Source organism: Anomaloglossus baeobatrachus, chromosome 3, assembly GCF_048569485.1.
Source record: "Anomaloglossus baeobatrachus isolate aAnoBae1 chromosome 3, aAnoBae1.hap1, whole genome shotgun sequence".
In the NCBI taxonomy this organism is placed as follows: Eukaryota; Metazoa; Chordata; class Amphibia; order Anura; family Aromobatidae; genus Anomaloglossus; species Anomaloglossus baeobatrachus.
Genome location: NC_134355.1, coordinates 584,828,732 through 584,845,898, shown reverse-complemented (window position 1 = coordinate 584,845,898; position 17,167 = coordinate 584,828,732). Strand labels below are relative to the sequence as shown.

The window sequence follows — 17,167 nt, the reverse complement described above, 5'->3', positions numbered from 1 at the left end:
CATTCACTAATCTCTGTCAGTCGGTCACTATCTCTGTCCCTCACTCTCTGTCCATGTCAGTCTATCCCCCTCTCTCATATACTCACCGATCCCCGATCCCCGGCGCTGCACGGCGTTCACACTGCTCCGGCGGCTTTTACTGTTTTGAAAAAGCCGGCTGCCCATTAAACAATCTCGTATTCCCTGCTTTCCCCGCCCACCGGCGCCTATGATTGGTTACAGTGAGACACGCCCCCACGCTGAGTGACAGGTGTCACACTGCACCCAATCACAGCAGCCGGTGGGCGTGTCTATACTGTGTAGTGAAATAAATAATTAAATAATTAAAAAAAACGGCGTGCGGTCCCCCCCAATTTTAAAACCAGCCAGATAAAGCCATACGGCTGAAGGCTGGTATTCTCAGGATGGGGAGCTCCATGTTATGGGGAGCCCCCCAGCCTAACAATATGTCACGCTCCCCGGCTCCCCTGCTAGGCTCCCCGGCTCCCCTGCCGTGCTCCCCGGCTCCTCTGCCATGCTCCCCGGCTCCCCTGCCTTGCTTACCGGCTCCCCTGCCACGCTTCCCCGCTCTCAGGTCGCGCTCCGCCGCTCCCGTGCCAGGCTTCCCGATCCCCCGCTCCACAGCCTTCCTGCTCCATCGCCTGCGGTCCCCAGGCAGCCCGGTCCCCGCTCCCGGCGCCCGTCGGCAACTCGGCCCCAGCCCGGCTCTCCTGCCACCTGCTCACCGCTCCCTGCTCTGGCTTCTGGCACCCGGGCCTCGCGCATGCGCATTAGGACGCGCGCGCGGTCATTGACCCTCTCTTAAAGGGCCAGTGTCCTCCAACAGGATATTGAAAAATCAGGTACAGGGTATATAGGGGGATCCTTTCCAAGTGGGCGGGGCCTGTTCTTCGTGTTTTGCTAAGCTAGGAGTCAGGTCTCCTTGTGTCTTGCGGTATACTTACCTATCTCTCTCCTAGAGCCGCTCCTGCCTCGCCATCCGGTCCTGACGATTCCCGAACCCCGAACGGTGACTGTCCGCCATCCCGTCAGTCCATACCATCTCTGATCCCTGTGGTGACCCGTCTTCTCGCTCCATCGGTTCCGGACTCTGCCTGACAACATCTCGGCCTCCGAACCTGAGCTCCGTCACCCGGACTACCTTCGGTGACTCCGTGGTCCCAGGGACTTCTACACTCCACTCCTTTGAACGGACTGTCCTGCTACCTGTAGTGCTCCGGCTACCGGACCCCTTGCCTTCAGTGAGGTGTTCGGCCCAGTGGATCCACCTCCTGGGTCTGCCCGTCCACCCGGCCCTAACACAATATCAGCCAACAGCCGCCCAGAATTGCCGCATACATTATATGCGACAGTTCTGGGACTGTACCCGGCTCTTCCCGATTTGCCCTGGTGCGTTGGCAAATAGGGGTAATAAGGAGTTAATGGCAGCCCATAGCCAAGTGGTTCAAAACGCACTCAGTCCTGTTGATGAATCTGAGGTCCCTCTGATGGGAGTTATTTGACACTCTGGGAGGTTTTTTAAAGATTTATGTGAACATATTGCATGGTCCAGTGTGGGCATCTATAACCAGTCTAGTATTTACTAGGACCCCAACTTCAGTGGGTTATGAGTAACTCAGGAATTATTAATCAGAAAGGTGATAAAGTCATCCTGACACATTTTATGATAAATCAGCCATACAGACAGCACGGTTGTCCCCCTATATTTCTTTGAAGTGGCAATCAGCGATTATTGATCTGTCCAAAGACGGAGAATTCTCTCAAGAAATTGTTGAAAAGCCCCTGATGAGCCCCTGATATTGACAAGGGCGAAACGCGTCGGGCATTTCTTGAATTGAGTTCTATAAGAAATGTTATTTACCTCCTATTGGGCATTTCTTAGTTTCTCATTAAGTGTGACTCATCTGTCTACCTCTAACTGAGCACATTGACCTATGTAGAAATTTGACTCATCTATACCCTTAGTTGAGCACATAGACACATGAAACATCTGACGACTTCCCTATGCCCCGTATCCCTACTTGTCTGAGTGGTGATACAGACAAATTAGCCACTGCGGACCGAGCACCTCTTCCTCACTGTGGTGTTACTACTGTAGGGGTTGTTTCCATCTGAGAGGGATCACGGTCATCATTAGGGAGGGCAAAACCCAGGGATAGCCGTCGTTGGAACGGGGGCGTCTTCACATTAGGACGCCGACCCCCGTAGTGAGGAAGGAAGAGTGATAGGGATAGACAATCCTTCCTCTATCTGCATCTTGTTTTTAATTGTATGTTATGTACGTGAATTTGATATTAATAAAATTATACGATTTTATATAAAAGTAGTAAGCAATTGGTTTTGGCAAAATATCTACTTTAGTATCCAGAATAGGTGTAGTATTCCAGAAGAATTACATCCCAGGGTACAGAAAGCGATAGCAGAGGAAATTACAGAACAACAAGCCAGAATCTTTGAAAACTCCTTGAGAACGGGGGAAGTCCCATAAGATTGGAAAAGAGTAAATGTTGTCCCTAGCTTCAAAAAAGGAAAGAAGAAGGAGCCAGGAAATTACAGGCCAGTGAGCCTAAAGGGTGCTTTACACGAGACAAGCTATCGTGCAATTCATCGTCGGGGTCACGGTTTTCGTGACGCACATCCGGCATCGTTCACGACGTCGTCTCGTGAAACACCTCCGAGTGACGCAGTATCGCTCACAAATCATGAGTCGTGTACTCGTCGCTCAGTTTCAAAATATTGTTTATTTAAAATTGCGCCGGTTGTTTATCGTACCCGGGGCAGCACACATCGCTCCGTGTGACACCCCGGAAACGATGAACTCAGCTTACCTGCATCCCACGGTACCCGCCGGCTATGCAAAAGGAAGGAGGTGGGCGGGATGTTTATGTCCCGCGCATCTCCGCCCCTCCGCTTCTATTGGCCGGCGGCTGTGTGACGTCGCTGTGATGCCGAACATCCCTCCCTTTTAGTTAGAGGATGTTCGCCGCACACAGCGACGTCGCTCAGCAGGTAAGTACGTGTGACGGGGGTTTCACAACTTTGTGCGACTCGGGCAGCGATTTACTCGTGATGCACAAACGACGGGGGCGGGTATGATCGATCGTGAAATCGCACGATCGGTCGACTCGTGTAAAGCAGGCATTACTTCTATACCAGGAAAGATCTTTGAACAAATTATGAAACAGCTTTTATGCAAGTACTTGGATAAGAATACAATAATTGTGAAAAGCCAGCATGGGTTTGTAGAAAACAAGTCATGACAGACTAATCTGATTTTCTTCTATGATGGAATCACTGACTGAGTGGATCAGGGATTGCGGTAGATATAGTATATGTTGACTTCAGCAAAGCATTTGATAAATTATCTCATACTATATTTATTGAAAAAATGATCAAGTATGGGATTGACAAGGCTATGGTTAGGTGGATTCATAACTGGCTCAATGGTCGTACTCAAAGAGTGGTAAGAAATGGTTGCAGATCCAATTGGAAGAGTGTTTCAAGTGGAGTTACCACAAGACTCTGTCTTGGCCCTAGTGTTGTTAAACATCTTTATAAATAATCTAGATAAGGGCACTGTAGGTAACCTAATTCAATTGCAGATGATGCAAAGCTAGGTGGGAGAAGACAGAGCAAGAATTCAGAAGGATCTAAATAAGCTGGAACAATGGGCAGTGACTAAAAGAATGGTATTTAAGAGGGAAAAATGCAAAATTCTACATCTGGGCAAGAAAAACAAAAATAACATTTACAGAATGGGAGGAATAGAACTAAGCACCAGCATGTGTGAAAAAGACTTGGGTATACTAATAGGTCACAGACTGCACATGAGTCAACAATGTGATGCTGCAGCAAAAAAGAAACGCAGTTCTGGGGTGTATTAAGACAAGCAAAGAGTATATATCACGTGAACTAATAATTGCCCTCTACTCCTCTTTTGTCACACTTCATCAGGAATACTGTGTCCAGTTCTAGGCACTACTTTTTAAAAAAAGACATTGAAAAACTGGAGGAAGTTGAGAGAAGGGCAACCAGGAAGGTGAGCGGCATGCAAACTATGTCCAACCAGGAATGGTTAAAGGATCTGGGAATGTTTAACTTCCAAAAAAGAAGATTAGGATGAGACTTAATAGCTGTCTACAAATATCTGAAGGGATCATCCTTATTCTCATTTGCACATGGAAACACGAGAAACATTGGAATGAAACTAAAAAGGAGAACATACAAATTAGATATTAGAAAAACACTTTTTGACAGTGAGGGTGATCAATGATTGGAACAGGCAGCCACTAGAGGTGGTGAGTTCTCTTTCAATGGCAATCTTCAGAGGCTGGGCAGACATCTGTTTGAGATGGTTTAGTGAATCCTGCATTGAGCATAGGGTTGGAAATGAAAACCCCGGAGGTCCCTTCCAACTCTGACAGTCTATTATTCCATGATCTGCAGGATATAATTCATGAGACCATTCATGAATTATGATAACAAACATAAGAAATACCAAACCTTGAGGTTACAAAAATAGAAAAAAAATTATAATAAGGCAAAATAGCTTCTATTGAAAATTCAAGTAGCTATGTGGTGTCAAACACAGATAGGAGAACACACAATATGTATGGAAGTGTTAAAATAATGTCATATGTGACTGTAACAAAAGGTACTGGTTGTATATAATTATCATATAAAATCAAGTGTTCATAAATACAGGTAAGTATATAGAGCACAATGTAAATAAGACACATACAACCAGTTATGTCTATGCATTATAGTACTAATGATATATGTATTTGTGTATTCAGTGGAAAAACTCAAACACAAATGCTCTAAAATACAGTCTGTATCAATGCAGGTGAACACAGTGTGGATAATGGCGTTATCATAACACACCTTAACTAAGTATGAAGCATGCTAATCAAAGTATAGCAATAAATAATGTCTATCCATGGACATAACTATGGATGGAGCCTATTATAAACAAAAAGCATCAACTCATTCATATAGCAATGAGGAAATCAATAAGAACAACCACATAATGTGACGTGAGCACTCAAAAGATGCATATAGAGAAAGGCTGTGGTGTGAAGGAGGACAAGTACCTGAGGAATCCAAATGGCAAGTGTACCAAAACGTGCGTTGGGGTGGGCAAAGACACACAAAGAGTGCTTCTTCTTTGTAGTAAGTGTTTATCTCACTCAAGGGGTGGGTGGATTTACAGTTACACTGCACAGTACTTCTATAAAATGACCTCTTTAGTATTAGACATTTGCTCAGTGGCCACCTTGATAGCGGTAATTATACTAAAGTGTTTATTTACACATGTATTGAAATAGCACAGAGTACAGTGCCAATTTAGCTCACAGAATGTGGGTGGTATTGCAGCTTTGACTTATATAGGCAAATAAAGCTGAACTGACATATCCATATCAGTGTTCATATTTTTATTTTTTTTCTTACAAGAACATCATATTTCTTAATAATCCATTTAAAGTTTGCAGTGAATTCCTAAAAAATGTTTCTTAATGCAGTCAAATTTCTACGGAGCAGTATAATTGCTTCACATTCCAGCGTCACAAATCCCCCTGCCTCCCCCCGGCTCTTATACTTATCTATTTCACTCAATATGGCTACCAGCCCCGTGCACAGCAGACAAAACCAGCAAATAATAAGCTGTAAAAATGCAGAATGTGGTTCTACTAGTAACAGGTGATTCATGTATTAATTGGGATTTCTTCACTTGCGGAGCAGAGTCAATAAATCTAATAACTGGCATTGTAATTTCAGGCAAATACAGATGAATCAATGTATTGTCTGAAGGACTGATAACTGTAGATTAATGGACGGTGCCCTGACCACCAGGAATGGATATTCATGAGAGGAAATTCACAATGACTCCCGGTATACATGCAGAAGAGTCACCATAGGAGGTTATAAAGGACCCCAGAGACCCCAGTTCGTAAATCCTATAGTTCCCATAGACGTTATATGGCTCATATAGAAACTGAAAAAATACCAAGCTGTGGTGACCTCTAAGCAGGTACGACTACAATATCTAGAGCGGCAGCCAAGAGGAACGTTACTGAATTAGTAAACATTGCGCTCTTTATGGATCATTACGACTTCCATAATCATCAAAGCTGGAAAGACGGTGTAGCGAATGGCTGCCACCAATCCTAAATTAGCGGTAAGCTATTCAGTGCTGCAAATGACCGGACAATTCTACTGTGTGAGAAAATCTGCTCCGAAAATATCCCGTAAATGTCTCACCTTCTCATAATACCGGATCTCATAATCCAGGATAATCCCATTGGGCTGTTCTGGCTGCGGCCAAGACAGGGTAATGCTCTTCATGGTTGCTCGGACTTGGTGCATGATGGGCACAGTGGAGGGAGCTGTGAAAATAAGAGTGGTAAGAGATGACTTTAGTTACACGACTGGTGGGCACGCAGATCAGCTCTCAGTATAGTTCACCAATAAAAAGTGAAATCTGAGATATATTACTTCTCATGGTAAAATTGCTACCAAATAGAATCACAATACTGCACTCTTTTTTTGGGGGGGTGGATGGTTGCATAAAGTAACATCCTAAAAAACCACATGTGGACATAATTTAATAATTCAATATATATCCCCCGTCCCGTTGCAATACTGTCCCATGAAAATTGAAGGTGCTCAGTAAAAACAACTTCTCACGCATCCGTATTATAGGTTAGTTATTAGCAGGAGTCTGACCACTGGGACTTGCACCAAGCAGCTGAACGTGGTACTTTTATCGCCTCTAGACTGGCGCAGTATTGTGCAGGCTCGACCGCTGCTCCATTTATTCCCTAAAGGACTACCAAGCAATGCACTTAGCTTTTTCCAGCAGGTCCATAGCCTATAAATTGAGTAGCGGTTAGGTGTCTTAGTGTCAGGGGTGACTAGGGAACACAGGGAAATATATGCTGGCCCAAAGACTGGGGCCCCTGTGCTCACCCTCACTCTGGAAGTACCCTTAAAGGTAGAGAAGTCCAGGCCCCGACCTGGCCCTGTCTCCTATCCAGCCCTTACCTAATACCCCACACCCCCCACCCAGGGGTGGGCTGGACACAAAGTAATAAAGCTCCCACAAGACAAAGACAAGGGAGTAAAACTGAAACTCACACCACAAATATCCACAAAGGAGAGACAAAAAAGAAACTGGAAGGGATAAACCAAAAGGGAAGGAGAAAGTCACACCAAGGAACTGTCATACAACAAATCACTGGTCACCAAAAGGAAGATTGCCAAGGACGCCGGGATATCGCAACAGCTAAGCATAAGTTATATTCGGCAAAAACTCAGAAAACTCCTCAGACTTAACTAGGATGAGACCAGCTGAAGGTAGTATTTAGCAACCTGGTTCTCTGAGAAGCCCCACACTGCCCCAGGAGGCATTAACTCCTAAAATGCCTAAATCAGGGTAATATAACAGCAGAACAGAGCTCCTCAATAGAAGCCAGGTTGCTTGTTGGACTCTGAAGTGTGCACAGAGTCCAACCTGGTAGTAGCAAACTGAGTGCCGATCTGGACAGCGTATGATAGGTTGTTTGTCACACTCAGTAGTGTGGACAGAGTGCCATCTGGTAGTAGCGATCCACAAATGTGGATCTGGCCTGCGCCTGACACCTAGCTGCCATTTTTAAAAGTCCAATATTGGGGATGAACTTTATCCCTTCTGCTATTCGGTGTGGGTGCCAGTTGACCCCCATGATCGGTAAGACATCACTATCCTGTGGATAGGCGATAAAGGGATTGTCCAGTGAAAAGTTAAGTCTAAAGAAATTAGAGAAATCCTTCGACTATTCTTCTGGCTTACATAAGGTCATATATTGGGTCATGTTGTCCAGAGTGGTCATTCCATACCCGTTTTGTCCCACAGTACGTCCTGAATATAAATATGCTTTAGATTATAGATGGAAGCACACAGTTTTTTTTTCTTGTATGATTTGTATCTTGTATGAATTCCTCCCTCCCAAAAAAAAATACAAGAAAAAAGTTGCATTCTACTTGATATATATAATACATTAGGCAGCTTGAGGTGGCCAAACGTGAGCCAATGTGCCCATAAAAAGCCGCACATCACTGTATAAAGTCCGTGATTACTGATCTGGGGCGAAGATTTAATTTTTCTTAGAAGTCAAATACAAGTCTGACCTTATTTTACACCAACAACAGCCCGTGTTACGTTTCTGATAATTGGCGGATTCTGAATTTATGTCCCAGTGCTCTATACAGGGCGGATACCGCACCGAGCGAGCATGCTGTTGTTATAAACTCGCTGTCAGGGCTTGGCAGAAACTATCACTTGTCTGGGACACAATCCAGTAGTTTATAGAAAATCTTCACTCAATTATAAGAGCAGTAAGAGGAATGATGACTATTCCCCAATGCTCCTATTACTAAAGGTGGTCTTTATTTAATATAGACGTGATGTACATTCCCATATACTGAGGCAATATATATACAAGGCAGTGACAAATGATGGATAGGACATCTGAACGATGAGTGACATAGTAATAGAGTTTAATGCATATGTAGCAGAGCTGACTGCTAAATTGTACTACTTCAAACACAAGTAAGATACCGTAATGGACAAAAGTATTGGGACACCTCCATATTACACCTACGGGAGCTTTTATGACATCCGATTCCATATCCATAGGTAATAATATGACGTTGGTCCCTTTTCAGCTATAACAGCTTTCCCTCTTCTGGGAAGACATTGTACAAGATTTTCCAGATGTATGTGGTAATAGTTGTCCATTCCTCCACAAGTGCGTTTGTGAGGTCAGACACTGAAGTTGAAGATGACTTGACTCGTAATCTCCATTCTAGTTTATCTCAGAGGTGTTCAATGGAGTTGAGGTCAGGGCTCATTGCGGCTGGGCAAATTCTTCCACACCAAATTTACCGTGCCTTTGTGGAGCTTGCTTTGTGCACTGACGTATAGTCAAGCTGTAGTGATGGGTGGACAGGAACTGTAGTGTCCATACACGGACTCCGAACAAGGACTTCTCAGGGAAATTTGTTTAACTGTTCGGGTTCAGCCACCCGGATTTTAAGGAAAAAGAAAGTAAATAATGAATAAAACAAGAGCGTTATACTTATCGACCTTCCCTTAGGGTGTAACATTACTTCCAGGTCTGCTTATTAACCCTCATACATATTCACTGCTTCCCCTGCCCACCGTCAGTCCCACCATCTGTGATTGGTTGTAGTGAGACCGTGCCCAAACCCTGTGTGACAACATCTGTGATTGGTTGGAATTGGAAGCTGTCTGCATCCCTATAGTGGTGTAAAAATAAATAAATTGGCATAGAGTCCCCCCAGTGTAGATAAAACATACAGCTACAGGCTGCAGCCCCCAGCCGTGTGGTTATGTGGACTGTATCAAAATAAGAGGGACCAGGAAGTAGTACTAAAGTCGCGGGGAAGGTAGGTAAATATAAGGCCCCTTTCACACTGCGTTTTTACATACGTTCAGTGGTCCCGTTGGGGCATCTGTCCGAACCACCCATCCCCCACAGCACAAAGCGTGTTTCGGACACATGCGCCGACAGGTCCATTGAATATAATGGAGCAGACTCCGTTAGCGTGTACTCTGTCTTGCACCATTTTTGTACATATACGTTTTCTGCAGGCGGACACCTGAACATAGTCGGCTATGCCCCGACGAGACCACTGAACGTAATTAAAAACGCAGTGTGAAAGTAGCCTAACAGTCCTGCTCTAATTACCCTGGGATTTTCTATCACCATTTTACAGCACAATTTTAGGGTCCCCATAGACTTATATGGGGTTCTGCATCTGCGGAGATGTTCGGCTTTAAGTCCAGTGCCGAACCCAATTTATTTTTTTAAAAAAAGTCCAGCCGAACCTGCCGAACTCGAATATCTGCGGGTTTGCCCATCTCTATCAAGCTGAAGAATAAAAGGCCGTTCCCCAAACTGATCAACAAAACTGGAAGCAAAAAAGTCCAAAATGTTTAGGCATTAAGTTTTCTCTTACCCGAAACAAAGGGATCTACACCAAAAAATTAAAGCACCCCCATAGCAATATCCCTCCTCCTTCATACTTTACAGTAGGAACAATACAGGTAACGTTCTCCTAGCAATCACCAAATACAGACTGATCGATCAGATACCATACACGGAAGTGTGATGCATCACTCCACATAGCATTTCCACTGCTCCAGAGTCCAGTGGTGGTGGCTTTACATCACTATATCTGACACTTGACATTGTGCTTGGTAATGGAAGGCTTTCATGCAGCTGCTCAACCGTGTAAACCCATGAAGCTTCTGGTACACCATTTTTGTGCTGAAGTTAATACTAATGGTTTGGACTCTGCAGTCATGGAGTAAGCAGAATTTTGGCGACTTTGATGCACTCTGCTCCTCAGCATTCGGAAACACGAGACCCCGCTCTGTACTTTAACCTGGGCTCTACTTCATGGCCGAGTTGTTTTTTTCTTAAATGTTCCCATTTTTTAATAACAACACTCATAGGTGATGGCGGAATATTTACGAGGACAGAAATTTCATGAACTTGTTAAACCGGTGATGTCCTATATAGGGCCACGCTGGTATCAGTGATCTCTTTAGAAACGAGCCATTCTTTTACAAATCTTAGTAAAGGCAGATAGCACAGTGAGGGGCTGGATTTTATACATCTGTACAATGGGATTGAATGAAAAGTCTCAATTCAATGGTTAATCAAGTACATGTGTTATTACTTCTTTTGTTATACTGTGCTGTTTTCGAGGCAGTACCTCCCACAGGTTTGGACTGTTGCTCAGCTTCAGGATCACCTCTAGCACTTCAAGACCCAGATCTAACATTTTGAGGGAGTTGAAGGTTAGTATTTAAAGCAGCTCTCAGCCTTGGACATTCCCTTTTTGTTTACGGACCCTATAACATCATGCTGAACACAGGATAATCTGCCGAGAGCGTATCCAGGGACATCTGTAACCTCTGGGGAACCTATTAGGAAGTGCTTGATTTCCCTGCAGCACCCCCGCAGGGAAAGTGAAGCATTACACAGTTTCAATTGAAATCAATGGGTTGCTCATGTGCTGCACAGACATGCTGGGACCTCAGGAGAGAGGGGGAGACAATCTTTGTTCTGCTGATAGATCAAAGTTTGGTGTGTCCTCACTTTCATTAATTAAAGAAGGCCACCATCAGGATTGTCTATATAAGCTAAAGCCAGTGCTATACTGGCAATATCATGCTGATTCTATACATCCCTTTAGTTGTGAGATCGGATGTATAGTTTCTGAAATACAGGCAAGTAAAGTTTGTGAAATGCTCTGTTATTTAATGAGAGGTGCAACAGAATATCTAATAGGTGGGTTAGGTTTTCCTAGTTATTCCCACCCCTGTCTGCCTGCCTGTCCTTCCTCCCCACTCTCCTACCTCCCTCCATCCACCCCCTGTAAAAACAGAGACAGGGAGGAAGGACAGGCAGGCAGCCAGGGGCGGGAATAACTAGCAAAACCTAACCCATCTATTAGATATTCTGTAGCTGCTATCAATCTAGTAACATGCATTTCACGTACTTTACTTGCCTGTATTTCAGAAAGTATATATCCGATCTCACAACTAAAGGTATGTATAGAATATGCCTGATAGTGCCAGTATAGCACTGGCTTTAGTTTATATAGGAAAATCCTGGTGGTTCGTTCTCCTTAACTCTTGATTTCACCAATTCAGTATTTCAAAAAGGCTTAACAACACTTTTTAGACTTTTTTTTTAATACATAATCAGCTATGTTTGTATCATTATCATATGACTCAGGTTAAAGAAAACAGTAGGTGCCGATCAAGTGCAGCGTACAGTGGAAACATAAGTGTAAATTATGCTAAAGGATGACAGCCGTAATGCCAATTTGTATTATGTAGTAAAGTTCATCTTGTAATTGCTTCTGTAATTAATCCACACTAAGCTTTGCGCTAAGACAATGCGATGTGATCTTTCCAGATAAACCTATTATTCCAGAAGCCCGGCCTTCAGTAAGACACTGCATCTTATGAAGGCCTCCATAATTCCTAAATTTCTAATCAGAGGCGCTCGGGTCTCCCCCTTCTCGGTTCCTCTCTGCTTTGCATAATGCTTCATTTCTGAGGTCAGCTCTGTTTACTTCCCCGGTACGAGGTCTCTCTTTCAAGTGCACGCAGGAGGCAGAAAGCCGACGCTTCTTATGTTTACCCAGATCTCCTCTAATCCGCCTTTTTTGTTTTCTATTCCCATCCTTTTGGAGAAGGATGTTAATTTCCTGAAATTAAGCACTTAACTTGATTGCTGTTTTGTTAATTGCAGGCTTCATAGCTATGGCACTGTTGCGTGGTTAGCATGGGTAATGCAGAAGGAATCTAGAAAGCTACAGCAACAGGATCACCGTCGAGTATTCTTCTCAAAATTACATTGCGTTGCATAATTCTTCATGTACGTGCCATGTTTAGCTTAAACAGAGAAGGTACAACTACCGGGCCCAGCATGTCAAGATAATGTATGCGGTTACAGATTGCCTTTGTATACTCTCACCAGCAGGCTATACTTAACTTTATGGAGCATTTTTACTTTCTACAGCCCTTTTTTAGTATTACTACTTTCTAGGATGATCATTGTGTCTACCTCAATTTGCAGCCATAATAGAGCTGTCATAGAGGTAGACGAGCCCCTTCTGTGCCTCAGTATGCCTCGATTCCTTACAACAGCATTGTGATTTTATGAGGAAGAGGTATCGGTCAAATTATGTATCAAATATTGTAAAATCAATTTATGGTATTCACTATAAGAATAATTGGTACTCGAGTGGAATCCGCTCATGAACGCTAAGATAGGAATTCTTTAGCCGACAGTGAACGTTTTCTTGGATTGTAAGGAGGTGTATGACGTGATGCTTTATTAAGAGCTTGGAAGGCAACAACTCAACTCATGACATTACCACCTACTGAAATGCTGTCCTTGTTTTCATCGAGTGTCCTGCAGTCCTTCAATACACAGCTCCTAAGCAATGGCCAAATCCCCAAATCCTTTTCTTAGATAAACATGCAAAAGTAAGCATATAAAAAAGGGGCTAGGAAGTCAACAGCCCCCTATAAAAATGGGTTCCTGCTATGTTCTAGTATCCACAAATACCTGAGACAACCTCTACTTATAGAACAGTATAGAACAGGTTATTCTGGATACATTTCATCTCCACTGTTGAGTTGTATAGGGGACTGTAGGCCTCCTGTGTGCACACCCAATTATGTTTGCTTGTAATAAACAAATGATCAAAGTACTAAAAACTGAAAATTAGAAGCGTCCATACACCTAGTTAGCCATTAAAAGGTATCACAACTACAACATTTTAGTTTTGTTTCTCTCACTGAGAGCAATCAATCATACACCTATATAAATGCTAGGCCCACAGGTATCTTTTAACTCTTCCATACACATGAACGTTTGGTTCTAACATGTGTTCTCTAAAATGAAGTTTGTCTCCATCGATACTAATTTATCCACCTAAAGAACAAAAGACTCATTTGGTGAGGAGAGTTGGTTGGCCCCAAAATACATTAGATAGCCATCTGTTGCCACCAAGGTCGAATAACTCAGCAAACTGTAATCTAGAGTGGAGGGGATCCCTTGTATAAATGATTTTTGTGGGACTCTTGTTGCCTTCAGACGCTGTTTACTCCTATTGATAGGTTACTGTCACTGGTGTGTCACAGATAGTCATGTGTTTTCAAGTCATAGAAGGTCACTGTGATTGGCTGTGCAGAATGCTCCCTGACTTTCCATTGTTCTGCTGTCAGTATTCATTAGCATAGGTAGCTTTCCTGCTGGATTCATCTATCTCCCTAATGGACCCAGAAGGAGCTCGACTTCCACCCAGTTGTTGATTATCAGTATTCCCTTGGTGTTTAAATACCCCTTTCTTGCTATGGACTGTGCTGGTGATATTTTCAGTTAATTCAAGCCCTGGGTGCAAGCAGGTGGTTTGTTCTCCTCTATGGCATTGTTACTGAAGCTCTGCTGAACTCCTACCTGATTCAACTGTGGATAAGTGTAGTCAAGAGAGAGATGGGTCATTAGCTGTGCTATCACCAAATGACAGATAGATGTTGATTATTCCATTTTATTATATCAGTATTATACAGGTCAGGTCAATGCATTTCAGTGACCAACTATCCCCTTCATCAGGACAAAACGCATTGACCTGACCTCTATAATAATAATAAAATGGAATAATCAACATCTGTCATCTAGTAATAGCGCAGCATATGACCCATCTCTCTCTTGACTATACGTGGCTACTACGGGGCTGCTGCTGCTGTCGCCATTTTCTCGCTACACTAGGAGTTGTGACTTTCACAACCTTAGTAGGTGAGTGTGATCTGTTTGTCACCAATTGGTCTTTATCTGGTAAGACCCTATTGTGCTCTCTCCCTCCACAGTTGCTGTATCTGTGGATAAATAGTTCATGCTTTTTCCCCTATGTGTCCCCCTTGTGTCCTTCCTTTAGCGTTTAGTGGGGTTGACGAAGATCTCATCTCATCCATTCCCTATTTAGGGTCAAGCACTAGGGATACCTAGGGTCAGGTATCTGGCTCAGCGTATAGATGTGAAACCTATCTAAGGTGGTGAGGGACCCCAGGGACCAGTAGTAGGATCGGTCAAGGGTCACCATTTTCCCTCTCCCTAGACACAGGTTTTCTGTTCCCTTTCGCCGTGCGCTTGGTACTTCTATGAAAAGCTTCTACGCCTCTTCGTGAACTTGAAATAGAGATATAGTGAAAAAATGGAAATGAAACTGATTACAAGAATACTAAAGGCCCCGTCACACACAGAGATAAATCTTTGGCAGATTTGTGGTTGCAGTGAAATCATGGACATATTGTTCCATTTGTACACAGACACAAACCTGGCACTGATTGTCCACAATTTCACTGCAACCACAGATCTGCCAAAGATTTCTCTCTGTGTGTGACGGGGGCTTAAGGTTTGCTCATACGACAAACACTGTAAATAAGTTAAGAAACGCCAACATAAGACTACAGTGCTCTCATGATCTAGTTGACGACATCAGCCACAGTTCGATACGAACAGGAACAATCATTTCATGGTTGTGTTTCTTACAAATCCACTGAGCCATATAATGTCTGTGACGCCATCTAATCACCATGGGGTAACGTACATAAGTTGCAGAAGACAATCGCAAATACTAAAAGGTCAATGTAAAATATTTATGACCACAAGAGTCTGAGGAAAGTCATCTGGCATTTGCCTTTACTTCAATTGGGAAAGAAGTCCTCCTGCCTGGATTATATGGTCGTTCACAATAGTCATGTTCGATGCGCCAACTCTGTAGAGACAAACCTTCCATGGAAAAGTATTTTCAGCCGTTTGTTTCAAAGACGCCTGAAGTGTATGTGAATGAGCAGCCCGAGGATTTTCACAGGGTTAATTAAAAAGAGCGCTTCTTGTAAGAAGCTTGGTCTGTGTGTGAATGTTCAGCAGCTGCCCGATACATAAAAGATAAATGGCTATGATGAGATCCTCTGAACGGGTTTGATAGATGTGTTTGCATTAATGGATATTGAAACTTGTTATGTATGTGACACAAATAAAAATATGAAGAGATGACAAAGTCCTAGATAATATGGATGGATGTTAGATTGAAGAATATGACTTGGGAGATAAGAAATAGATAGGCCGAAGGTGAAGGAGAATGGTGGAGACGTCTGCTGCAATGCTAAAAGCTTCTATCTCAATCCGTCTGCTGCTATTTCTGGCAAATATCCAGGAACAAGTCACATATTCATATCATACAATATCAAATTGTCAATTATTGTCTCACCTGATGGTATTTTAATGCAGTTATACCATTACAGATTATAGACGATATAGCATTAAACCTAGTCCTATGGGAATGCGTTGTGTGACGGTACTGCCAATTAGATGTAGTATGGTGGGATATTGTTCTGCTAGCTTTAAGGACACATATTTTACTGACTCGCCCACCCCAGGGCTATGGGACACCCGGTGTCGGGCCGGACTAGTCCGGGGGTAGTCAGTGGTGGCGGGGCCCGACTCCGTGGCCCTGGTGGGTGTCAGTTAAAATGGCTGATAACTTGGGGGTGATTAAAGTTTGTGTTCGTGACGCCACCTGTGGTATGCGGCTATTAAGCCGCCGCTGCTGTGTAAGGCCCCCGGGGTGATGATATGGCAGCAATGGTGGTACTGCTCCCCACAGGTGGAGCGGTGCCCCGGGGACACTGTTGGTGCTTATTAGTGTCTATGCAGAGAAATAAATGAGGCAACACTAGGGGTGCAGTTTCAAGGTCTTTACTCACAGTTATTGTCAAGGCCTGCAGGAGCCTTTGGACTGCTGGGACCACCGTCAGGGACCTCCGCCGATCCCGGGTAGATCTGGGGGTTGATGCCAGTGCACCCCTCTAATTGTGTCCTTTCTCAGCTGACTTCACTGGCCACCAGCTCTGAAACTATCTGTGGCCCTGGAATCCCTTCGTTCCCTGCTTGGTGTCACCTGGACCCTCCGAGTCCCAGGGTCTTTACCAGGAAGCGTCACTTTCTTCTTTCTTTAGCTCCTGCCTGACTAGAGCTCTTCTTCTACTCTCTGTTTCTCTCCTTCTCTGTTGCTTTCTTTCTCTGTTGCGGACACTCTGAACTCAAAGAGCTCCTTTCTCTTTCACAGCTACATGCTGGCTCCTCACTCTCTCACTCTCTGAGGTAAAACTGAAACTCTGACCTTCCTCTCTGCTCTACACTCGGCTGGCTCTTCCCACCCCCCGGTTGCTAAGCTACCACCCTATGGGAGCAGGGATGGGTCTTACGTCTCCTCCCAGCATGCAGCATGGGAGAGTTTCTGCCACTGTCCCTGGTCCCAGTGTGTGCCTAGCAATGGGTGTAGTGCAGTTTTACCTGTGAACTGGCATGTACCCCTTTTCTTACCCAGGATGGGACATCACACCTCTGACTGGGGTGCAATGTCTCTGTGGCGACGGAAGCCTCAGGGGTGCCACATTACCATATACCATGCATCATAATCACAGTGTAAAAGGAGTTGTCCAAGAATTTGATCTTGCGGACCAAAAATAACAGATTGGTGGGGTCCAACTCCCAACGTCACTTCACTTGAA

The 17,167-nt window shown here is 44.0% G+C and overlaps 1 protein-coding gene across 2 annotated transcripts in view; it reads right to left on the bottom strand.

The window, feature by feature from the left end:
* Positions 1-17,167, bottom strand: part of EPHB1 (EPH receptor B1) — a 598,641-nt gene that overhangs the window by 144,787 nt on the left and 436,687 nt on the right. For both annotated transcript variants that reach the window (XR_012751721.1, XM_075341011.1), the window contains exon 6: positions 6,262-6,386. Coding sequence is in view for 1 of the 2 variants with exons in the window: in XM_075341011.1 (XP_075197126.1) it covers positions 6,262-6,386 (125 nt within the window). In the remaining variant the exon portion in view is untranslated. The remainder of the gene's footprint in view (positions 1-6,261; positions 6,387-17,167) is intronic.